General features: G+C 38.5%; 1 protein-coding gene and 1 long non-coding RNA gene across 3 annotated transcripts in view; one reads left to right on the top strand and one right to left on the bottom strand.

Moving 5' to 3' along the window:
• Positions 1-3,676: 3,676 nt before the first annotated feature.
• Positions 3,677-14,402, bottom strand: LOC137998447 (protein APCDD1-like). Of its 2 annotated transcripts, XM_068844614.1 has the most exons (5): positions 14,166-14,402; positions 12,822-13,010; positions 9,732-9,873; positions 9,466-9,589; positions 3,677-5,840 (listed from the first exon to the last, which is right to left on the bottom strand). In XM_068844614.1, exons 3-5 carry the CDS (start codon positions 9,781-9,783, stop codon positions 4,376-4,378), a joined length of 1,641 nt encoding a protein of 546 aa, XP_068700715.1. In that variant the 5' UTR covers positions 9,784-9,873; positions 12,822-13,010; positions 14,166-14,402; the 3' UTR covers positions 3,677-4,375. The 2 variants fall into 2 exon arrangements, with proteins under 2 accessions (XP_068700715.1, XP_068700714.1); XM_068844613.1 differs by lacking the exon at positions 14,166-14,402 and having other exon boundaries at positions 12,822-13,341.
• The window catches only part of LOC137998474 (uncharacterized), a 12,469-nt gene continuing 108 nt past the window's right edge, over positions 8,731-21,091 (top strand). The window contains exons 1-3 of the long non-coding RNA XR_011122823.1: positions 8,731-8,894; positions 16,218-16,326; positions 19,931-21,091. The exon at positions 19,931-21,091 is cut by the window's right edge and continues 108 nt beyond it. This is a non-coding gene — a long non-coding RNA (uncharacterized lncRNA). The remainder of the gene's footprint in view (positions 8,895-16,217; positions 16,327-19,930) is intronic.

Below are 21,091 nucleotides of genomic sequence, written 5' to 3'. Positions count from 1 at the left end.
TACCATTGTACTATGGTACTTTTTTCAGGACGCTAGAGCCGCATGAGGCAGGCACAGAACAGTTACGGCTGTGTGTCTGTTCTCTCGAGAAGCGATCACTAGGGTTTTATGGTTTCGTTTTTGATAGTTTCTTGTTCAGCTCGAGTGTAGAATCATCCTGAACTTTTCAGTTTCTGAGAACTATTTACTACTTGTAGCTTTTGTCGAATTTTGAATTGATGATAGAAAGAGTTTTGGTGATTTAAATCCGGACTGGACTACTGGATTTAAGCTTTTTTCTTAACGTGATTTCAAGTTATTGTGGAACGTTTGGTACCAAGTTACTCCAACACTGAAATTCGAGATTATGAAATGGTAGAGGAAAACAGTTTGCAAGGAACTAAATGGAAACAGGACTTCGAATACAGGATGGTACTGGTTGTTGAATTGTGATTGTAATACGTTTTTCGGATGATTTAAAACTGATCTTGTAATTTTTAGATGAACGGAATTAAGGAAGCAGGTAAAACTGTGGGATTTGAATAAAGCCTCTTTCAAAAAAATAGAAATAATAAAAAATCCCGTATCCTGATAACCCCCAACAGGGCTTCGTTGTTTGCATTTGCAAATTTACTACCATTAATAATAAGAGTTTTTGCAACAAACAACTCCAAGTTAAATCATCAGATTTATCTTTCTGGTAATCTCTCGCCATTTTCCAAAGTTTATCTGTAGTTGAAGTTCACTGTAACTGGACAATCTGTTTGTGCGTCCCATGGATACGCCCTTGTAGGCGTCTTGTTCAATCAAATGTCGATGACGTGCTGAAAATATTCGCCCACCTCAACATCGTTCAACAAAATCGAACGGATATGGAAGCAGACGTTGAGGCCGTTTTCCCAGGCCTTTATATGACCAGTATTTGGAATCGAAACTATTCTCATTCTGTGATTTTTAGACTCGAAAAAAAGTTCCATGTAACAACATTAGCTTCCATTTTGAACTACCAATACTTAAATCCAATTCAAATTTAATAAATCTAGGAATTAATTTCACTTTCTTTAATAGCGTTACAAATGATGCCAGCAGCGGCGTTCTAGCCTTTCCTTTTCTGGACAGTCTACAGAGACACATGACGGCGCAATGAAGTCAGTGAAGTGCTTCTTGTAGTCACTGGAAAGATCTAACGGTAAACTTCATTTTCAGTGCTGTAGCTGAATGGAGTTGAGAGAAACTTCGCGATTGTATCACTCTTCGTGTTGCTTGACCTATGTGATTCGATGGAGCAAAATTTCAATTAATTGGGTTACGCTGAAGATGTTGAAATTTCATTTCCCTAATTAAATGAGATGAGCGAAAATCTACTCATTCGCGCAGTTTTCGTAGTCCGTGAACGCACAAGTAGTTCCGGCCTTCGTTTCTCTCCGCATGAAAACACGTACGTGTTCGCAGGCTGTAGCAGCGTTCGTGACTTTCTGTTTTGTTTTTTTCACGCTATTCATTTCCACGATCGAAACGTTCGTTCTCCCAACTTGTACCATAGAGTCAGAATTTGGTGTTGTATCAAAATCACACGTCTTTTAAGCTGATAATAATGTTCATTCTCAATACCCGTTTGACTGCCATTTCATCGAAATTGTGAAAAGAATTTACATACTAATCACTCTTGAGATTCAAAGGCTTCGGTGCTATTCAAAAAGAGATTTAACCACAGTGATTTTAAAACACTGACTACCTTAGAGGTCTTAGAGGGTCTGTCGTAAAACGCGATTTTTTTAGTGCAAACTTTGTCTCTGAAATGGTTTAAGAGATCTGGAGAGGGAGCTAAACGAGGGTCGGCTTAGCCATTTGTAGAGAGCTAGAGCGTTGCATAACACTAACTCAATCAAATTTGTACGCGCAAATACTATTACACGTTCCGGAATGTTCAGCTTGGATGGAGCATCAACTTTTCTAGAATGAACACATGAAATGCATGGCATGAATTTAAAGCGGAACACCCATGCATGGATATATTGACAGAAGAAACTGACGTTTTGAAACAGACGCCCTTTGAGTAACTTGGCCATAGCAGAGGCCCATTCTGCGAAAAATTTATTCAAAATGAAATTGCTTTCTTTCTGCGCCTTACGCTTTGCTACGGTTTCAGTCGAAACCGAAGAAAAAGAACTCTTAGTGAACTTTGACACCCAAGTTAAAACCATTCCTCTTATCTCCTTGAAAGATCCATCGCAGTCTGTTGAAGAAGAATCTCTGTTGCGGGAGTTGCGAATTTAAGAAATTTATAGGTATACCGTTACAGGGATTCCAAACTTGAGCCATTTGTAACTCAATTCCTCACGTTATAACAAACTTCCTTCGGTGAATCCTTGTCTGTATAGGATCCATTGACAAGGGATCAGAGAAAAGACTCGGAATCTTGGAACGTCTGGAGTGGAATTGTTGACTCAAAAAGGATTTTAAAGAAGCCGTGATCACCAAATTCAGAAAACTGTAAAGCACGATAGCCAGCGTAGTTCATGAAAGGAGAAACGGACAATATTGAGCGGGGGATATTGGGAGCCCCTATAATCTCTCCCGTGATATATCAAACACGAGGAGGAGTGTTTCATCGGATATCCAAACATCGAGAAGCGAGTTTTTAACCGATTTCGAGGTGGTTGGATATCTGATGAAACACTCTTTCGAGTGTTTGATATTGCTTCTCAAAGGAATCAGTATTTTAAGAGATATTTGGGATCAAAGTTGGCGAAATTATATGCTAATTAAGACCACATATCCAAACTGATTTCTTTTGTTTTTGGCTTATGAATTATTAATGAGTTTGAGAAAGTATTTTCGAGCGCGAAAAATTAAACTACCCTCTCCTCCCATTTGTGCTATAAACAATGTCCTAACATTAATTGATCGTATTCCGGAATAGGAATACATGGACTAGAAGTTACAAAAACCTTCGTTTTTACGGAAATTCACATTAAAATTGTCAAACGCCTGCTAAAATGCTATTTTAACAATATCTTTATTATCTATGTTTCTTCAAAACGCCAAACATGTCGTCACTCTACGTATTCTCATTCCGGAACAGGGTCAATCGAACGCACCCTAATATAAAATCGATCTTTTGTGTTATTTCCAACTGCTGAGGGTTATAGGCCAATAGATTTTGTTGTGCATCAGTGGAGTTACATTTTGTTAAGGGAGAAGTGATCATCGCGTTAATCTGACAATTTAAGCATTTGTCACTTTATAGACACCTCAGTGAAATATTCATATGACTTGAACGGGATTTGAACCAAGAGATCATATGATCTCTTGATTTGAACCCATCATCACTTCTCCCCTTCATCTATAACCCGCACTTAAAGTATAAATACATAAACCATTTTATAGCGTTTTAATTATACTGGGTAGAGTTTCATTTTGGAGGCTCTCGACAAGTGATACAAAGTGAAGCAATTCACCGTCGAATCTTTGGGAGGTGCCAGGCACGGTTTTCGGGTTTACCACCTTCTTTAAGGCCCCGGGATTTAAGGTGGCTTCCACGGTATTCAAACCCATAACCTCTCCGATACTGGAGAAATGCTCTCCCAACTCAGACCTATGACGCCTCCGTTGGGAGTGGATCAATGTGTCCCCGTGAAACTGAAAACAAAACAAAACAAAACAAAGCAAAACAAAAAAGAGCAGCATTCCCGTGAAAGGACTTGATAAATGAATTAAATTTATATACTTGAGGTGCGAGGTGAAAGAAGGGAGGGACAAGTACCGATCCTCACAATCATCTGGAACTGTTAAGAAGAAATGGGCCAAACGATAACCTTCCTTCAGTTTAAGGTACATTAAATATATATTTTATGGACCGTCTGACAAAACCTAGTTGTTCTTTAATCTACGTGTATCTACAACATTTTATGAAATTTTATTTTTTACAATATTCAAGTTGATTAAAAAATATGTTTGGTCTCGAAAACTTCGCATGGTCGGTTTTATACAAAAAGTTTATCACCAAAGCCTGCTCCTTTGGTAAATTTAACACCACAAAACGTCACGAACACGTCAGGAAAATAGAAAGGAAAGAACAACTGCGAGTATTTCCCAATTGATCTGTCAATGACTGACATTAAGTCTCTCAACTATGCAACTTAAACAGAAACATTCTTCTAAAGGGTTCGAATAGCAAATGGCTCTTAAACAGCTTTTCATTCGTGTGTAACAAGTAACAAGGAACATCAGGTCAGTGGTTACTTTTTTGGGGGATTGTGTGAAAAAAAAAATATTCCGAGGCTCTCCAGCATTCCCAATGGACGCTACAGGAGTACGTTTCCCAGTTATTTTTTTGCGGATTGTTCAAAGAAAATGTGCGTTTATGCCTTGTAGACACTCTGCTCATGCAATTCTACCATGCACTTAAAACAGTGGCTATGCTTAGTAAGAGCAAGGGCTTCCAAGAGGAAGGCCAGTTGATTGCACAACTAAAGTCGGCTTCCTTAACAATCTTTGACACTGTGAAAGTGCTCTCATCCTTGTTTATGTTTTTCTTATTGGTTGTCTTAGCAGTTGTCTTTTGATCAACTCTCCTTGTGGTATTGATTTCTTTTCGCCTGAGTGTCGGAATGGTAATTTGAAGAATAGGTGACCTAGGCCTTTTACCAAATCTGGTGGTTGTGCGAGTAGCTGGTCGAGTTGTCGGTGGCACAAACTTAAACTTAAAGGATGAACATTCTACCAGTGGCACCTGGAAAGATGTAGCTCTTTTTGACGGAGAGTTTGGGGCTGACAGGTCAGTGGCACGTTGTCCAACGTAAAGTAACCTTCTCCCTTGGGAAGAATTTCCCATCTTAAGTAAATCATATTCAGTGTGTGGAAGGTAAATGCCATACACGCCGCATCCTTGAGTGGGAGTGATGTCTTGCGTTTTGCCAGTTACCCACTGTTTTTCCCCACAAAGATTAGGCCTCAAAGTGTTCAAGAGATTAGTGGTGACGGGATCATAAGGAGTAATGGCTGCATTTGTCATTGTGAAAACATATTCGTAAGCCCCAGGCACAACTCTGGACGGAATGCCACCCACGAATTGACCCCTGCCAATCAATTCAAAGTCAAGAGTTTTACAATCACTGTTCAAATAAAAGTAGTAATGGGCTTCCCAACTGAGTGAAGCGCTGATAAATTTAAAGTGACGGGTTAAAAACTTTCCACTTGGGCTTGATTCGCAAGTTGAGCTGGCCCACTGTCCATCCAAACGAACGGGGATGGGAGGACGCTGCTGAGGCAGCTTTGGCGGTCGCGGACCGGTACCAAATCGAATTTTCATGCAATTGGTACAGTTGTGGGCGTTGAACCGCTGTAAAGGAAGCTGATAGGATTTTGGCATATATTTCCGGGTCACTCTTATCGTAGGGATCTCAGCAAAGAAAAGTTGATCGTATTCGGAGCCTTTCTTTTTTCTAGTTTCCAGCTTAAGAGCATAAAATTCCGATTCCAAAAACCCAAAGGTATTTCGACAGGCCCTTTTCCTAAATGCCCTTGTATTCACTTCTAACAAGTCTCTGGACCCAATGCTTCTGACTACCCGCACGGTATTTGGACAATGTCTGATTGACGCATTGATCACTCTTTCTTTTTCATAGTCGTTGTGAGGATAAAGTGAAATTCCAGTGAAATTAAAGAATGCTTTGTTGCTCCCTTGGATTGATGGTAATGCTTCATCGTACACCTTGTAAAAACCATGCATATGTAGGCTAAACTTAGGCTGAGAACAATCGGAGTCGTTGTAGCGATGAAAATAGCCTTCCCAAGTGGCATTTCGCAAAATCTTGATGTAACGTGTAAAAAACTGCGGACCTGGTCTGACCTCACAACTGAAAAGAAAGCAAAAAACAAACATGTTAAGGAAAAAGTCCATGCAAAGTTACAGAGTGAGAGCGTGTTTTAGAAGGGCAGCAGCATCAGCACAATTGCAAGACAATGAATCATCTCAGTTAGCTGACCTCAAAGTCTCTGAAATGAAATGATCAGTTGGTTGTAGGAAAAGGCATTCACCAAAGCGATCCAGAAAACATTCCGTCAAAAATTAAAGCTACGGCAAAGCGTATAGACGCGTATAGACCATTAGCGAACGCGTTCGTCCCAATTACTCGATCACGGTGAATAACTTAAATTTTGAGCTCCGGACAATGATAAGAATCATTGATTTACTTTCTCGGAGGGTGTTTTTTTTAAGGCCATACTTGCTTTTTACATCATACTAAAAATAACAAGGAAGTAAAATTTCAAATGATCAAGTTTATCTTAAAACAAGGTAACTGTTCACCCTCCATTTTCTTTTTTATGAATCTACCCGACAGTTTGGTCCAATACTGGAAGCAGGAAACTCCCGGAGTTTTTGTAAAATGTCGAAACACGGAATAAAAAATAGGTTATGCCCGTGTCCTCCAAATCTAGAATTACTGATGATTCCAAAAGTAGCAAAAGGTTATCATCCTCAGTTGCCAGCCGGTTTTCATACAGCACATAAGGTCAAACGTCAGTGCCCATTTGTTTGTAATGTCTTCTGTCTTTAATTTTCTTTACATAGCCTTTATCATTGTTTAAAAATCATTAGGCGGTATAGTCTTCAAGACGGTTGGCAGGATGATGTGATTCCGGGGAAGGTTGGGAAGAGAGGTGATTTAGTCATTGTCATTTCCCAGCGAGAGATTGAGGCATCCTCTCGCATGAAAGCTGCCGAGACCGGAAGTAAAAGGGGGAGGGGAGGGGATGTCAAAGCACTGTATATCTCGCGCTATGAAAGACCTGCCTTGTGGAATTTTTTTTTCAGCGATTTTTCGCGACAAGTTAGTGCGCGTTTTAAGGTTGTCACGAAAGTAAGTAAATAGCTGCGATAAAGTGCAGTCAGAACAGCAAACCTATAGGAGGCTCTAGATGGTTGTTCAAAAAGCTACAGCAAAAGCTACGAAGTCCATAAAACATTTCTCCTGGGCAATAAAGATCATAAAAAAACTGAACTCAGTAAAGTTTCAGCATGTGCAATCATGATCCTATTTGTAGTAGTTAAGATAAACGCTTTCTTAAAAATTATTCTGCAGCTAATCCGACTTAATAAATTTGACAAGATTAAAAGTATTTTTCTTATCGTACTGTCGGAATTTCGTTTCCTTCACGGAAGACTAAAAAGATGATTCCTTCTTTTCCTCTTACTTTAAGTTTGTTACTCTTGATGGGTGCAGTTCCAGTTTATAAGATTAGTTCATTTTCTCATTCCAGCGAGTTCCCAGTCAAGATCAACTCAAGAACAGGAAATCAATATCAAGTTTTCGGCCAACCGGCTTAGAAGCTTTAATGCAAAAGAGTTAAGGTTAAGTAGAGACAATTTTCACGTGAAAGTAATCTCTCCGGTTGTAAGTACGTTCTGGTGTATTATCTGTTGTGACTTATTGATAGTCTGTGCAATCACACGAATTATTTGTGCAAAGATACATCTCTAAAAAATTGACTTACTTGCACGACAAAATTATACGCCATCAGGCTCTCGCGTGAAGTTTACTGCCATAAGCAGATTAGGGAGTCTTACAACAAGTCAAAAGAACTTTCGATTCATCTTGTCTCACATTCCACTGCATAGAGACTGATTTGTTTATGGTGGCCGAATTAACTATGATGTTTATTAAGGAGCTTAAGCACGCACGTTTTTGAGACGCGGACGGCAACCGGAAGAGAACACTGCGCATGCCAGGACAGTGGTGTCTCCAAGATTTTTATACTAATCATTTCTAATGGAGAAAATATATTTAGCTATGTAAATGTGGTTGTGTGAGGACACGTTAAAAGGGAAAACAGCTAATTTCAGGTTGCCGTCCGCGTCTCAAAAACGCGCGTGCTTAAGCTCCCTTTTATTAACTTCGACAGTCACTCGAGGAGTAACTGAGGGCGTTTTCAATACTTTCAAAAGCAACAATGCCCTTAGCCGAAATCAATTGGAGCAACTACTTAAACGCCTTTGTAAATGCTCAAATCACGGGCAGAAGGCACGGTCGAATTACTTCAATGGAAAGCATTTGTTTGAAAACTCAATACAGCATTAAGATTGAATGCGAGCGTCGTCTTAGGAATCACCTTTTCTTCATAAATTCTGAGAAATTGTTTGCATTACGTAACTGGAATGGGAGAGCCAAACTCCGATTTATTCACTTCCCTGTAGTCAAATCGAAACTTTTCTCTAGCTAAAAAGCTAGGCAAAAGTGAAAGTTATTTTTTTGGCAGAAGCTGTTACATGCAACAAAATGCTGGAAAAAATGTATTCTAGTCTATTAGATTATGAATGAGTTTTTTATACGTTTGATTAAACTCAGCTCTGGCTGATTTCCATGCTGTTTGCGGTATGCAAAAGGCTCTGATTAGTCATGCGTGTAATGATGGTCTTTCAGACACAATAACTCGAACATACAGTATACTTGTTTGCTGCAATTATTATTTGCTTCAATCGACAATGCGCGCTCTATTTTATACAGTCTCGCCAGTCCATTAAGCTAACATAAAGCGAGAGATTTTCTATTTTCCTTGCCCTTTGTTCTAAACATTGGAACAAGGCAAGGCAGGCGCCAGCTCTTCATTTATGATCTTGAAGACTAATTGATGTTATGAAATACTTAAAACGCTTGTCTCTTTTGCATGACACTTCATCAACAAAAAATGTGAAATGCCTAAAGCAACCACAGAACAATCAATGTTCCTTGAAAGTTTGCTTAATGATCATTGCATTTTCAGAAGTGAGCGACATTTCATTTTCATGCTCACCGCGTTTGTCAAAAATATTTGAAGGATAAGTGGACCTCGCCCTAAACTTTCAACAAAAAAGGGAAGAGCTTCCGTCGTCCTCATTCCTCAAGACCTATTGCCAATATACAAGGCTAAAGGTAAGAATCAAGGCGACGCTTTCATGGCTATCCGACGTGACGACCAATAAACGATTTCTAGTGATGAGTATTTAGCCCCGTTCATACGATGTCCGTTTGCAAGCATTCATCAAATTGATAACTTTCAAAAAAGAAAGGACGTTGATGGACAAATAATCAATGAATGGTGAAATTCGCATAGTTTTGTTCTTTCAGACCAAGTTTAGCACTGCTACGATGGAAGAGGGCATTTTTAGGTGATAAAGCAAAGCACTTGAGCAATAGTTCGAAATCCAAGCAATTGCAAGTGTCACCATTAAGAAGCGCTGAAGCCAAGTTAATTTGTCTTATCTCATCCTACTTCACGCTTCAAGTCACCTCGAGTAATAAACAATAATTAACTACGAATGTTTCCCGAAAACGAAAGCTAAGGATAATTTAAACGCGTTTCGCTGAGTACATTGCCGCCACTTATCAGGGGGATTATGCCGTTGAAATGCTTCTTAATCTCTGGGATTACAACACGCACAGACCCCTTCCCATGAGGCTCAGAAGTAGCTACTTAACATTAAAAGTTTCGTTTTGTCCCTACCTCGATGAAGTCCACTCTCCAACTATTCTTGGGCTGACAGACGCATCGCCGCTCCTTATTCCAAGACTGTGATATATGTACTTTACAATTCGAAGGCAATTACTAGTCTCACATTTCTGGAACACTATATATAGAACATGCAGGAAAACAACAAAGCCATGGTTTAGATCGTTATCGAAACCACAACTACATCGTGCACAAACTACAGGAACATTTAAGTCCTAGCTGTCTTTATCCACAGCAAGAAACTACCAAGAGGAACCTACCTGACAATATGCAAACGATAAACACAGCGAGACTGCACTCCGCTAGTTTCATGGTTGTTTGTCAAACCACTTCGCTTCCTTTCCCTGCGTTCCACTTCAAATCGACAAACTTGTTGCTAACTTCTTCGTTGAAACGTTTATTCTGGTTGAAAGAGCAAAGTACAGCTTATATATTCTCAAGAGGTCACTTGCAAAGTCTTAGAACCCCCCAGATTCTTTAAATCGCAACGCGATTAGCGTGAAGCATGCACTTTGTCAAAAAGAGAACTTGTGTTATATTGCCTCGCCGCTAACCTAATTATCTCTCGAAGTGATCTCTTTACGTCAAAGCATTTCACGGTTGTCTCATTGCGTTGGCCTTTGGGTAATTTTTTCCTCACTCTTTTGTTTCTTATTGTCTGAAAAAAAATAATTATCGTGTAACGTGAGTCCTTTTTTTATTAACCGCAATGTTATTTTTCCTGATTGTTTGCCAAAATCCATCAAGTTAATTTATTAAAGGAGAATTTTTTCGCTCGTTACCGGTTAACACGGTTTAGCTTTCCGGACATCCCAACACTTGAAAACTTGAGCATTTAAATAATAAACCTAAGAAAGGATCCTTTATATGAAAAGGGTCGCTGAAACTAACGCTAAATTTACTGTACAACTAACTCTATCGTCAATTATGGCTTTTCATCAAACCTAGCTGCAAATATTCTAGAAAGGCAGACAAAGACTATGAAAAGGGACGATTGTTATCGAAATCTTCCTTTAATAAAAACGGTAGTTAATTAAATGGTGCATTTTATCTCGTTGAAGACTTAAAGACCAGTCGTTTGGCTTAAATATGCCGTTGACAATAAGGTCAAAACCACGACGAATCATTTAACCACAAGAAAAAATGGCCATTACTTAGGTGAAGGTCACGATACACATTGCAGTTGGAAAACCACTTCCGCTTCTCGTTGGAGCTTACCAGAGTGAGGGTGGAAACGACGGATTATTATTTACGTGGCCCGGAGATCCTATCTTACTGCTTCGCATAAATCTGATCCACATCCTGCTTTCTGAGCACATGTTCGATGAATACCGTAATTGTCAAGGTTTCGTTTCATCTCAGAACATTCCACTTGATACGAAACGGTATAGTTTTCACAAAGTTCTTAGTGGAATGCTTATCTACTTCATTGATCTTATACCGGAGATATTTTAACGATCGTGCAGCATACAGGGACCCTTAATTTATATGCCACAACGTACTTGAAATACATATTTCAAGGTAAGGGCTAGCTTCCGAAGTGGTTGAAATCTGTTTGGAAAACGAAAGCGGGTAATTATCTACGTTACTCCTTGAGAGAATTCCTTCCTCAGAACTGCTTCATAGCGAGATCCAGCCCTCAACTGACCGGCTAATTTGGGATTTTGACAGTCAAAGTAGAGATAAATCACCCCGGTCTTCAATTTCCGAATAATTATAGGACGAATTCCTCTCCAGCATTGCTTTTGCTCATCCCGTTGTTAAAATATTTCATCCATAATCCCACTAGAAATAAATGTAATTTTTTTCAAGATTACAATTTACATTCGTGTCGCAACCCAGCAAAAATGTTGTTATTATTTAAGGCATGTTGAATCGTCGACAGTAATTTAAGTTATTTTCGCATTGCAAGATTGCATTTATGTCTGAATTGTATCCTTTTGATATAAGAATGTTCACAAGCTTTCGAATTTAGGCGTGAAAACATTAGCAATCGCTTTAACCTTAGTTTACCTTACGATAGCGCATAAATACACAAATTATTCGCTATGCTTTTAGAGAAAATTCGTTGTTTCTAAATTTATCTAAAAGGCCGAAAGTCAACCTATCAGGGCGAAGATATTGTTACCTATTTAGTCCTGTATGTTAGAGATATCAAAAAAGGCGATTTGTTTTTCAAACGATCATCTTTAAAAACATTACATGGAGAGATGATATGTGGATGATGGAAATGAAACCTCCGGATAAACAAAAATTTGCAAGAAAGAAAAAAGGCCGCATCGGTATATATGGTTGAATCGCGAAACATTCCTACGTCTGCCGACCAAGTTCTTTCTTGTATTCCACTGACTTCTTCGAGCTTGCCGCACTAGTGTCCCTACTTAATTCTCGGGAATTGATTTTAGGAGTTAGCAAGTGTTGTAAACAATCCTAATTTAAGTGAAAGACGCACTAACCCACCATAGGATTGGTCCAAATCAATCTTAAAGTTACGTAAAATCTGTCAAATTGAGGCTGCTTTTAATGCTAAATGAGCATATTCAGCATATGCGAGCTAAAAGCGTAATGCGATCTTTTTGGGATTAATTCAACGTCCTAATGAAATCAAGACCATTATTAATTATAGAAGCAGTAATATCTGTAAGTCTTCCAACCGATTCTTCCCAAAACACAATCCTCACCGGTTAATTAAGTAACGAGTGCATATGCAATAAATAGGGATCTTGTAAGATCTAGGACACTGAACGACGTCGACGAAAACGTCATCTCAAAATATGAGAATAAGTCTTTCGTAGTTCACGTCAGACAATGTGGGCGAAGTATCCTGAGAAGAAATTGGGACGAGCCGGTTTCAGAGTGAAAATAGAAAATGAAAGATTCTCTCATGAAAATGTAGGTGTCTTTTTCATGTTCACGTTGTCGTTAAAAACCTCAAATTTGTTGAATTCACGTCGTCGTCGTCATGCAGAGAACCGCAAGAATATGAGCTAAAATCCGTGCCGCACGTGCAGCACGATTATTTGTGCTCTTTCAACCAATGATATCGTTGTTTTGTGGCGTTGTCGTCGTAGATCTTAAAGTCCCTAATGTCGAAAAAAACATTCCTGCAAGCGTTGCCTCTTGACAAGTCACATGGCGCGAATGGAATACTCTCAACACTGTAACACTTTAACTTGGAATTATTAGTTTAGAGGGAGAATAATATTTACATACTTATCAGGCAAAATAGTTATGTTCAGTTGAGAATCGACCTGTCGTATGATTTTTTGCACGCAAGGCGAGACACATATTACTCAGAAGTCCTACGCTGCGTATCGAATGAAACAATAACAATTGACACAGGTACTCACTTGCAACGGCGTTACGCGGCCAGTTAAGCCAGTTAACAGACGCTGAAATCTTGAGTTGCCGGCTTCAAGTTCTTCCGTTCCACAGGTGGAGCTCAAGAAGTCGCAGGTCGGCAGTTTATACTAACGCTTCCAAACAACCAGCCCATTTAATTTTCCCCAATGATGTGGTGGGGTTTAACACTCTGACAACTGCAAAATGCATTAGCAACTCTACCGAAAGAAACTCATTATATTTATAATGACGAAATAGGCTGGCTCTGCCTTGCCTATCGGATTTATTTATACTTGCCGCATGGGAACAGAGAAGTTAATATTTCTCAGATGTGTGCTAAATGTAGTTTGAAATGGCCACATAAATAGAAATCATTCTTGTCTTAACTCTCTGTCGAATAAATTTCCTTTGAAGATTCAGAAAAACAGGAAAAAGATTAAATTATGGGTAAAGGGAATAACTAAACATTAAAGGTCATCCAATAATCAGGGGCACCCAACGAGGATATTGTTCAAAACCACTTAAACATAGCATTGTTAAACGTATTTTGGTATTAAAACGGTAGATATAGGCATATTTTTATTCCCTAAAAATTTTTATCTGTTCGGATTTCCTAGCTGAAAGTGTAGTGATACGAAAATTATAGGGATCAAAACTTACCTTTTCGAAAATTTCAGCCAGAAAGAAGGCTCCCGAAAATTCTAGGTGACCTTTTTAGGGTAAAAATCCGTTAAAAATGGGCAATTATTCCATTTTTCAGATGTTCGAAAATCCTAGCACAGGCAGGCAAGCAAGACATTTTAGAACAAATGTTCCGAAAATTCTAGATCTCAAATCGTCTTCCGAACAGACATTTCCCGAAAATTGACGTTGGGTGCCCCTGAATAATGATCGACAAAAGCAATAGAATCGTTAGTTTACCGACTTGTTGGAGATGAAAGAAACCTGAACTCAGCGAGAACTGCGGCGATATTCTTTCTGGAACCACCTTGTTTGACAACAACCACTCAAAGTTACTTTGTATTAGTTACTTAGAGAACGGATTTTTTTGGATGAAAAAAAAATCCTACCTTCAAGAAATGAAATATTGGAGCTTAGTTGCTTAGTTTAGTACAGGGTTTATTTTCTTCCCTGTCATTGATAAAAAAATCAATTTTTTTGTTTCGTACGATTATATCAAACGTCTTTGGAGCCACTGAGTTTGAGCTGGAAGGCACTCAACCAAGAAATGAACCACTGAAACCATTTAGCTAACTAATAAAAGAATTATCACCCTTTTCGTCATTTAGTTTTTTTAGAGGAAACAAAATGGAAACGAACAAAAAAATTCCCTGCTGCCACTCAACTTGTACCTGAATATAAGTTGTTCTGTATCACCATGGAAATGAATGTCGAAGTAAAGATCAAAGCACGACAGAGCAAAGAGTGTGAAATGTAAAAAGCTCCCCGTCGTCAAAATCCCAATACGTTGACTAGAGAAAAAGCGACGATTTTCAATTTTCTGTCATTTTGTTCCCAGTGCGAGCCGGAAGAAGATTTCAATATTGATGAAAATCGAACTTCATGGTGAATCTTATTTAATAAGCGTGGACACAAGAGAGGTGCATCTGACATTTTAATTTTATGTTTCCTCGAGGCATAATGACTCGGAGACAAAGTGTCTGCGTCATTCTTTAAAAAAAAACACATTAATAAGTGACATGTTTATTCTTCAATTCTAGAAACCCTGGCAAAATGGATTATTTCTCCTCGCCGAATCGGTTAGTAATGAAATACCAAAATGGCGGAATTTCATTTTCCACATTAAAGCAAAATATCGAAGGTAGATTTGAGGCAAATAACTTTGAATGTACATCCGGTAGGTGTGCGAAATCCACTTTAATCTTCTAAAACGTTGTATATATGGCGTTTTTATAACACATGTTATCAGATTTTGGCTCCGGATAGTCGCATCAAGCCTTGAAAGTCGGTCAAATACTAATAGTTTCGATTACTTCGTAATTTCTCTCCGTAATTTTAATAAAATTCTCTTAGCATCTGGCCTAAGGCATCATTTCAGTAACAGCCAAAGCGTTCAAGAACGGCGCGATCGTTATAGGCAAAACAAATGAAGAACAAATATGGGCAAAGTTTAAAGGTTTCTTTGAAGGCCTGAGAAACATTTCGCCGGTGTATACGTTGATTATAACACTGTTTAATTAGCCCTGCCACGCCCACCTTGAGATTCATTGTTAACACAAGATATATTCAGTATTTTTGACGCTTTTCTTTCATCTGAGTATTAAGTCAAAACATCCTTATGTTGTTGCAAGCCATTGTTATCAGCAGCATGAAGAGTTAATTGGTCTTAGTCCCATAACAGCTGAATGTGGCAGAAATCATTGAAGGGAGATATGATTGTGTCAGTGTGGTATTCTCTAGGAAAAATCAAGTGGCACTAAAATTTTTCCACACCATATATGCTTCTTTCGCGATGATTTTCCGGATGGATATTTGACAACATTTTTTCAATCTAATGAAAATTCAAACAAAAAGAGTTACTTTGGGAGGCTTTTATCGAAGTCGTGTGGATTCAACAAGTCTACCGCATAAAATCCGAGTATTGTCGTAATCATTGATTAAAAAAATAATAAGAAAATGCGAAGAGGAAAAAAAAGACTTCATGTTGCTTAATTTCGCATTAAAAAAGGGTAAATTATGTGATCAAAACTTGGTATTTCGTTAATCAAACATCCATTGCCCTGTAGCAACATCATCCCGTAAAGAGCTTGATTTTTAATCTTCTTTTTACTTCTTCACGTTTGTCTTCACGTTTGTAATAGTATCACATTGATTATAAAGGAAACATTAAAAGGAATCTTTGAGTTGACCAACGTGGCATTGTTTTGTAAAGAAGGGTAACGTTTTGAGCAGCAACTTCATGATAATCGAGCAATTTGCAAGCCACTGTCGAAAATTTCATGAAAATCAGCCGTGCTTAAAATCTGTAGGTTATCAGATGATGGTCTGAGCATCTTGCTCAAGTTTCGTATGCTATTAACTTTAATTTGAATTTATTAACTTAGGTTATTAAGATAGTTACTAACTCTGGTTACATTAACCAAAATCACCCTCAACCACTTGTTTATGTATCGATTACCACTGGAATCTATGAATCTAATATTGCATCTATAATGATACCTATAGGATCAGCAGCAGAATGAACCTCCCAATTGTGTTTCAACTGAATACGGATTTTCCTCATTTAACTTAAAATAACATACTGGCAATACTTGGATTCATTGGTTCATTACTCAATCAATGGTTGCTGTACACAATGGCATGTTCATTTAAAATGGGACTATAAAATCGAGTTACCATTCAGATGAACCGCACATTCTGATTACAAATCGCTTTTATTTCAGTGAAAGTAGAAACGTAAATCGTAATATGGAGAAGGATATGTTACCATGACTACCAACCACCTGCAGCTTACCTTGACCTATCAAATGAATCGTCTGGCATTTATAAGAGGTGGGTGTTAAAATATTGACAACACAGCATATGCTTTGTAACGTATAGGTTTTTTATCCTTTCATTACCATTTAAATGACAGTTGTGAAGACAAAAAGCTGTTTTTTGCACAACAAACGTCAAAAGTACCAATCATGGGTACATCATTTTCCGGATTTGATGTTGCCAAAATGAACAATAAGCTGTCCGGCATCAGGTAGATTTGTGTAAATATGCTATCTTTAAAACAGAAAACCATTCTGCACGTTTTAGTCTGTCCGAAGAATTTTTGCTGAAGAGTGTTGTACGAAGCCATTTTAGCGGCACCTTGTGTCCCATGCTTCCATCGCGTCGGAAAATCGTCAACTTCACAATACCGTTAGATTGGCCTCTGAGGCGATTTCTTCAACCCAAAGAAAATGTTTGCCGATAAAATGTAGTTTTGCCGAGATTTGGTAAACTTGCAAAACAGAAAGACCAGACATGTCACGTGCAACAAAACTGAGCATACACCAGAAATGCGCCAATTTTCGGTGTTGTACTCTTACTCGGCTTGGCACACAGGAGCCGGTCGAATGAAAGAAGCTGTCGGCGCACAAGCCTGAAGAATCGGTTTACACCGAAGTGGGATTACGATAAACCACCTGTTCAATAATCCCCTAAGCACTTTAGAACGTTTAAATTCCCAAGAGGAAGCCGTTTAAAGGTTTGCAAAACAGTGCAAAGACAAAACAAGCACGCTATTTTGTCTCCTACTCTAGGAAGAGCAAAGCAATTGAACGGGAAGAATTTATATCTTTCATGGATGGGCGGAGTATAATTTTACTGCTATTATAAAGTCCAGGTTAAGAATCGCTTTTCAATAACAATACTGATTCACGCGAAATAATGCGGGATCTCCAACAGAGAGCTTGAAACAAAGATTGAAAAATAAGAAGTTTGTATCCCAAATGCTATTAAAATTACCTTAAAACCACTGATTTTGTAGTTGGTACAAGTCGGGTTCTCTAATTAAATTTGAAAGTTAAAGTTCCGTATGTAAAATGTTTTCTATCTGCAGCCAAGAAGCAGCTAACTATAACGCACTTTTGGTGCCTTCGAAAAGAAGCTGTATTTCATTTATAATCGTGCATTTTTATACTTGTGCTCTTGAAAAAAACATAGCCCAAAGAATTTTGATTCGTGTTTGTGGCCTGAATCATGATACAATCAGTGTCATCTCTTACCTCCTGGGAGGACAGCTGTAAAGCCAATCAAGAATGATTCCTTTAAACCCACTTCCCGTGCAAAAATGCTTTGGAATTTCTATGAGTTTTGAAAAAACATTTCCGATCAGCGGGAAGGTAGACTTCTTCTCTTCTTTTACCACACATGGAAAGTACGCTATGGTTAATTGACCTTAATCAGTCAGGAGTCACAGGTAACTTAAGAAAGCTTACGATCAAATAGGATAAGACAATCTCATTTACAAATCCTGGAAGATTGCTTGAAGACATAACTCTGTCTGATCTTTCAAAGGAGCTCGAAATATTTCAGCAATTTTAACGAATTATTTCCTTTTCTCTGCATGATCAGGGTAGATAGGCAGAACGTAATTCGCTCATCTATTCGAAATCTACTGTCGTTACATGTCCTTCACAAGCGAAAAAACATACAACCTTCTGAGTCACTTGTCACTTCCATGTGCTGTTCCGCAAACTATAGAACCTCAGTTTAGTTCAGTTATTGGAGTGAATGTAAAAAGATATAAAATTCCTTGTCTCGACGGTTTTGCCAGCCATTTCCTCCAATGACTTAATCACGTTAGGTAAGTAATTTTTTTTAATGTTTTATTTCGTAAATCCCAGCACGTGGCCCACCCAAAACAGTTTTACATCCTGTTGATTTGAGGGTAAAGGCAATAAATTTAAGTCAGTGTTGTCTGAAAAGAAATTGAAAAGGTTCAAATACATACTCAATTTACTTCGTGACTTCTTGTTTATTTATCACAAAAAAGGTGGATTTTGGACATCTGGAAGAGTTTGCCGGCACGCTGCCTTGTTTTGCTAAAAAGTTTATAATAAGACTAATGCATTATGCGTCTGCTATCTGTCTTGAGAGTTATTATTTTGATAATTTACGGTTGGTGTCGTAGGATCAGCTATCATCTGATGCAAAATCATGGCTACTCGTTCAAAACCGATGCCCATCACATTTCAGCGCTATTCAGGACATGATTAAGGGAGCGCTTCTCTACAGCATAGGGAGCTTAAGCAACGACGACGGCGACGGCAACAAGGCTATTGTTTTTGTTCACGAAATATGCAAATTTGTGACGTTCTCGTTGTCGTCGCCGTTGTCATTCCTTGAGCTCCCTAATCTCATGCAATTCCCCATAAAGGCGTGGCGTATTTTCAGTGATAAAATGCATCCTTAAAAAAACTGAGCCCTTTTAACAAATTAAAGAAAACAATAGTTTTAAGTTTTAGTTTAAAATACCCTCCGAGCAGTCGGTTTCTCCTACGCGTAGGGTGAGAGAAACCACTGCGAGAAACCATTCATTTCTTTGAGTGACCTGTCCAGGACGAATAAATTAAATTTGAACTGGTAAAACGAGTTGGTAAACTTCTTTTGGCACTTGCGCGTGCGTTCAGCTACGTAACTGCTAGCCTGCGTAGCTGGAGGTATAGACCTCTTTCATAATGGCGGCCAAATAAAATATTCTTTTGTTTTACTGCTAATGAGCCTTTCTAGCCTCGCTACGACGAGCAAATTTCAAAAGAATATTTGTTTCAAAATGAGGGCAGTAGGTCTAATTAAGATAAATACAAAAGAATGTAAAAGTGGTCTATAAATACACGTTGGCGAGAGGAAAAATTAACCAACGGCGAAGCCGCGCGGAGAATGGGTAGGGGCGCGAAATAAGACGAAGAAATGCATGACGTCATTCACGTGGGGTGTGACGTATTTCGCACAGGCTGGATGGAAAATCAAAGGGTTGCTCGCAGTGGTTTCTCTCTCGGGATGAGTAGGAGAAACCAACTGCTCGCAGGGTAAGTTTAAAATGGCTGTAAAAACTTAACTATACGGCGGAAAAATCAAGAAAGCAATTTTGGGAATATTATGCACTTCGTGAAGAAACGTGATACCTAGAAAATTGAATTTCTAAAATTATATCAGTTATATTATCACAGTGAAATAATATTGCGGAGTTAAGAATATCAACGATAAGAGTGTTGGACTCAGTTGTTTCGCTCACATCATTTCATTTTCTCTAGTGTGATGACTTACCGATATATTGTAAGGAAGATTTGGTGCTTCATGGAAGTGCCCCGAAAAGAAAGCGAGACGGTGGATGATTTTCCATGATTAGAGAAACTTTGACATTGCGTTTACGCGAAACGGCAAACGTCAACGAACAGAAGATCATGAAAATTCTCTTATTCTAAGTTGGCTTTTCTTGTGAGCAATTGCGCGAAATCTGTAGATAACACCAGAAATGAATTAAAATCAAACGAGCCTCTTTGATCATTTCAACTGCAGGTTTGTCCTTTGCCGCAAACGCGATTGTTAATCTCTCTATTAAGTCAATTTAAGTGTTTTAGAGGCAATGCCGATCACAAAAAGACCATCTTTTCAATTACAGGAAACTGCTCTCGAATGGACTGAATTTGAGCGGCTTAACCTCGTCATTACTTCACTTCATTACCTCACCCAGGCGGAGGAACCTCAAAAGAATGACAGCAGTTCTTGATAGCGCCGATCAATCACTGGAAATCAATAACACGAACAGAAATCAAGCCACCCATGGTTTTACACAAACGAATGAGTTTAAAAATAGAAATGTGGACCAAAAGGGAGAAAACAATTTACTTACTTTGTCGGAGACGTTTCTTGTAATCTTTCTTTCCTTTCTTTCCTCTCATATAACGTCTATTTAATTTGCTGTCGGGCTCGTTTGGATGCATTTTAAATAACCAAAAGTTAATTAATTTTTCGGCCCTTACAAGGCTCTTTAAAAGCTATGATCTGATATTTTTATTGCATTTTCTAATTATTATTCTATTTTTTTAATATCAGCAATATCTTATAATCGCAATATTTTGTAATCGGTGAATACTGATGTGAATAAGCTTAGCTCACTGAACTGTTTTTTCTGTTTTGTGTTACAATGTAAAATTCTCCGTGCGCTGTCATTTTCCTCACTAATGTACACTAAGTGAAGAATTTGCACTTAATGTTTTCCGTTACAAAAACGCTCTGGAGCTTGCACAGTTTTTGAACCCCTTGAATACCCGAAAGTTGAAGAACCTACTTTTGTTCGGTTTCGTGTTTCGTCTCCGATTCTTCGTTCATTCAGTTTTCCATTAGTTAAGTAGGACAAATAATACTTTGGTCATCTTAGGCCGACAGACAGGCAGTGATAAGACATTCAGCCGGGAGGTACGTGCCTCAACGAGTCAGCATGTTGTTCTGGTTCTATTAGCGTCATCCTTACTGCTTTTAAGGATGCGGAGTAATTTCGAAGTCTTGCGCATTCTCGGTTCCGAGTCTTTCTTTTATCATTTACATAGCTAAGGATAGTAACCTAAATACGGTAAGAGGTCAACTTGTGTTTTTTTTCATTATTTTACACGGGTATGTCCCATGGTTGTCTTCCATCAATCTAAGGAATAGAGTTATTACACCTTTCAGGAACCGGCCCCTGGTCAAACATTTTATAATTTACAGCGCGATCATCAGAAATAGTTTAATGCTGGGTGGTTTTCTAGTCGCTTTAATATTGGCTTACTTACTCTCGAACGCT

The sequence above is a fragment of the Montipora foliosa genome, chromosome 1 (genome assembly GCF_036669935.1).
Source record: "Montipora foliosa isolate CH-2021 chromosome 1, ASM3666993v2, whole genome shotgun sequence".
Classification (NCBI taxonomy): domain Eukaryota; kingdom Metazoa; phylum Cnidaria; class Anthozoa; order Scleractinia; family Acroporidae; genus Montipora; species Montipora foliosa.
This window is presented reverse-complemented; position numbering and strand designations above follow the sequence as displayed.

What these genes read in the sequence shown, in the direction of transcription:
- LOC137998447 (XM_068844614.1), bottom strand. Translation starts at nt 9,783, where the DNA reads ATGAAACTAGCGGAGTGCAGTCTCGCTGTGTTTATCGTTTGCATATTG. An exon ending in TATCGTTTGCATATTGTCAG is followed by an intron (nt 9,590 to 9,731) that starts GTAGGTTCCTCT and finishes TTCTATATATAG; the next exon opens with TGTTCCAGAAATGTGAGACT. An exon ending in GGAGAGTGGACTTCATCGAG is followed by an intron (nt 5,841 to 9,465) that starts GTAGGGACAAAA and finishes CTTTCTTTTCAG; the next exon opens with TTGTGAGGTCAGACCAGGTC.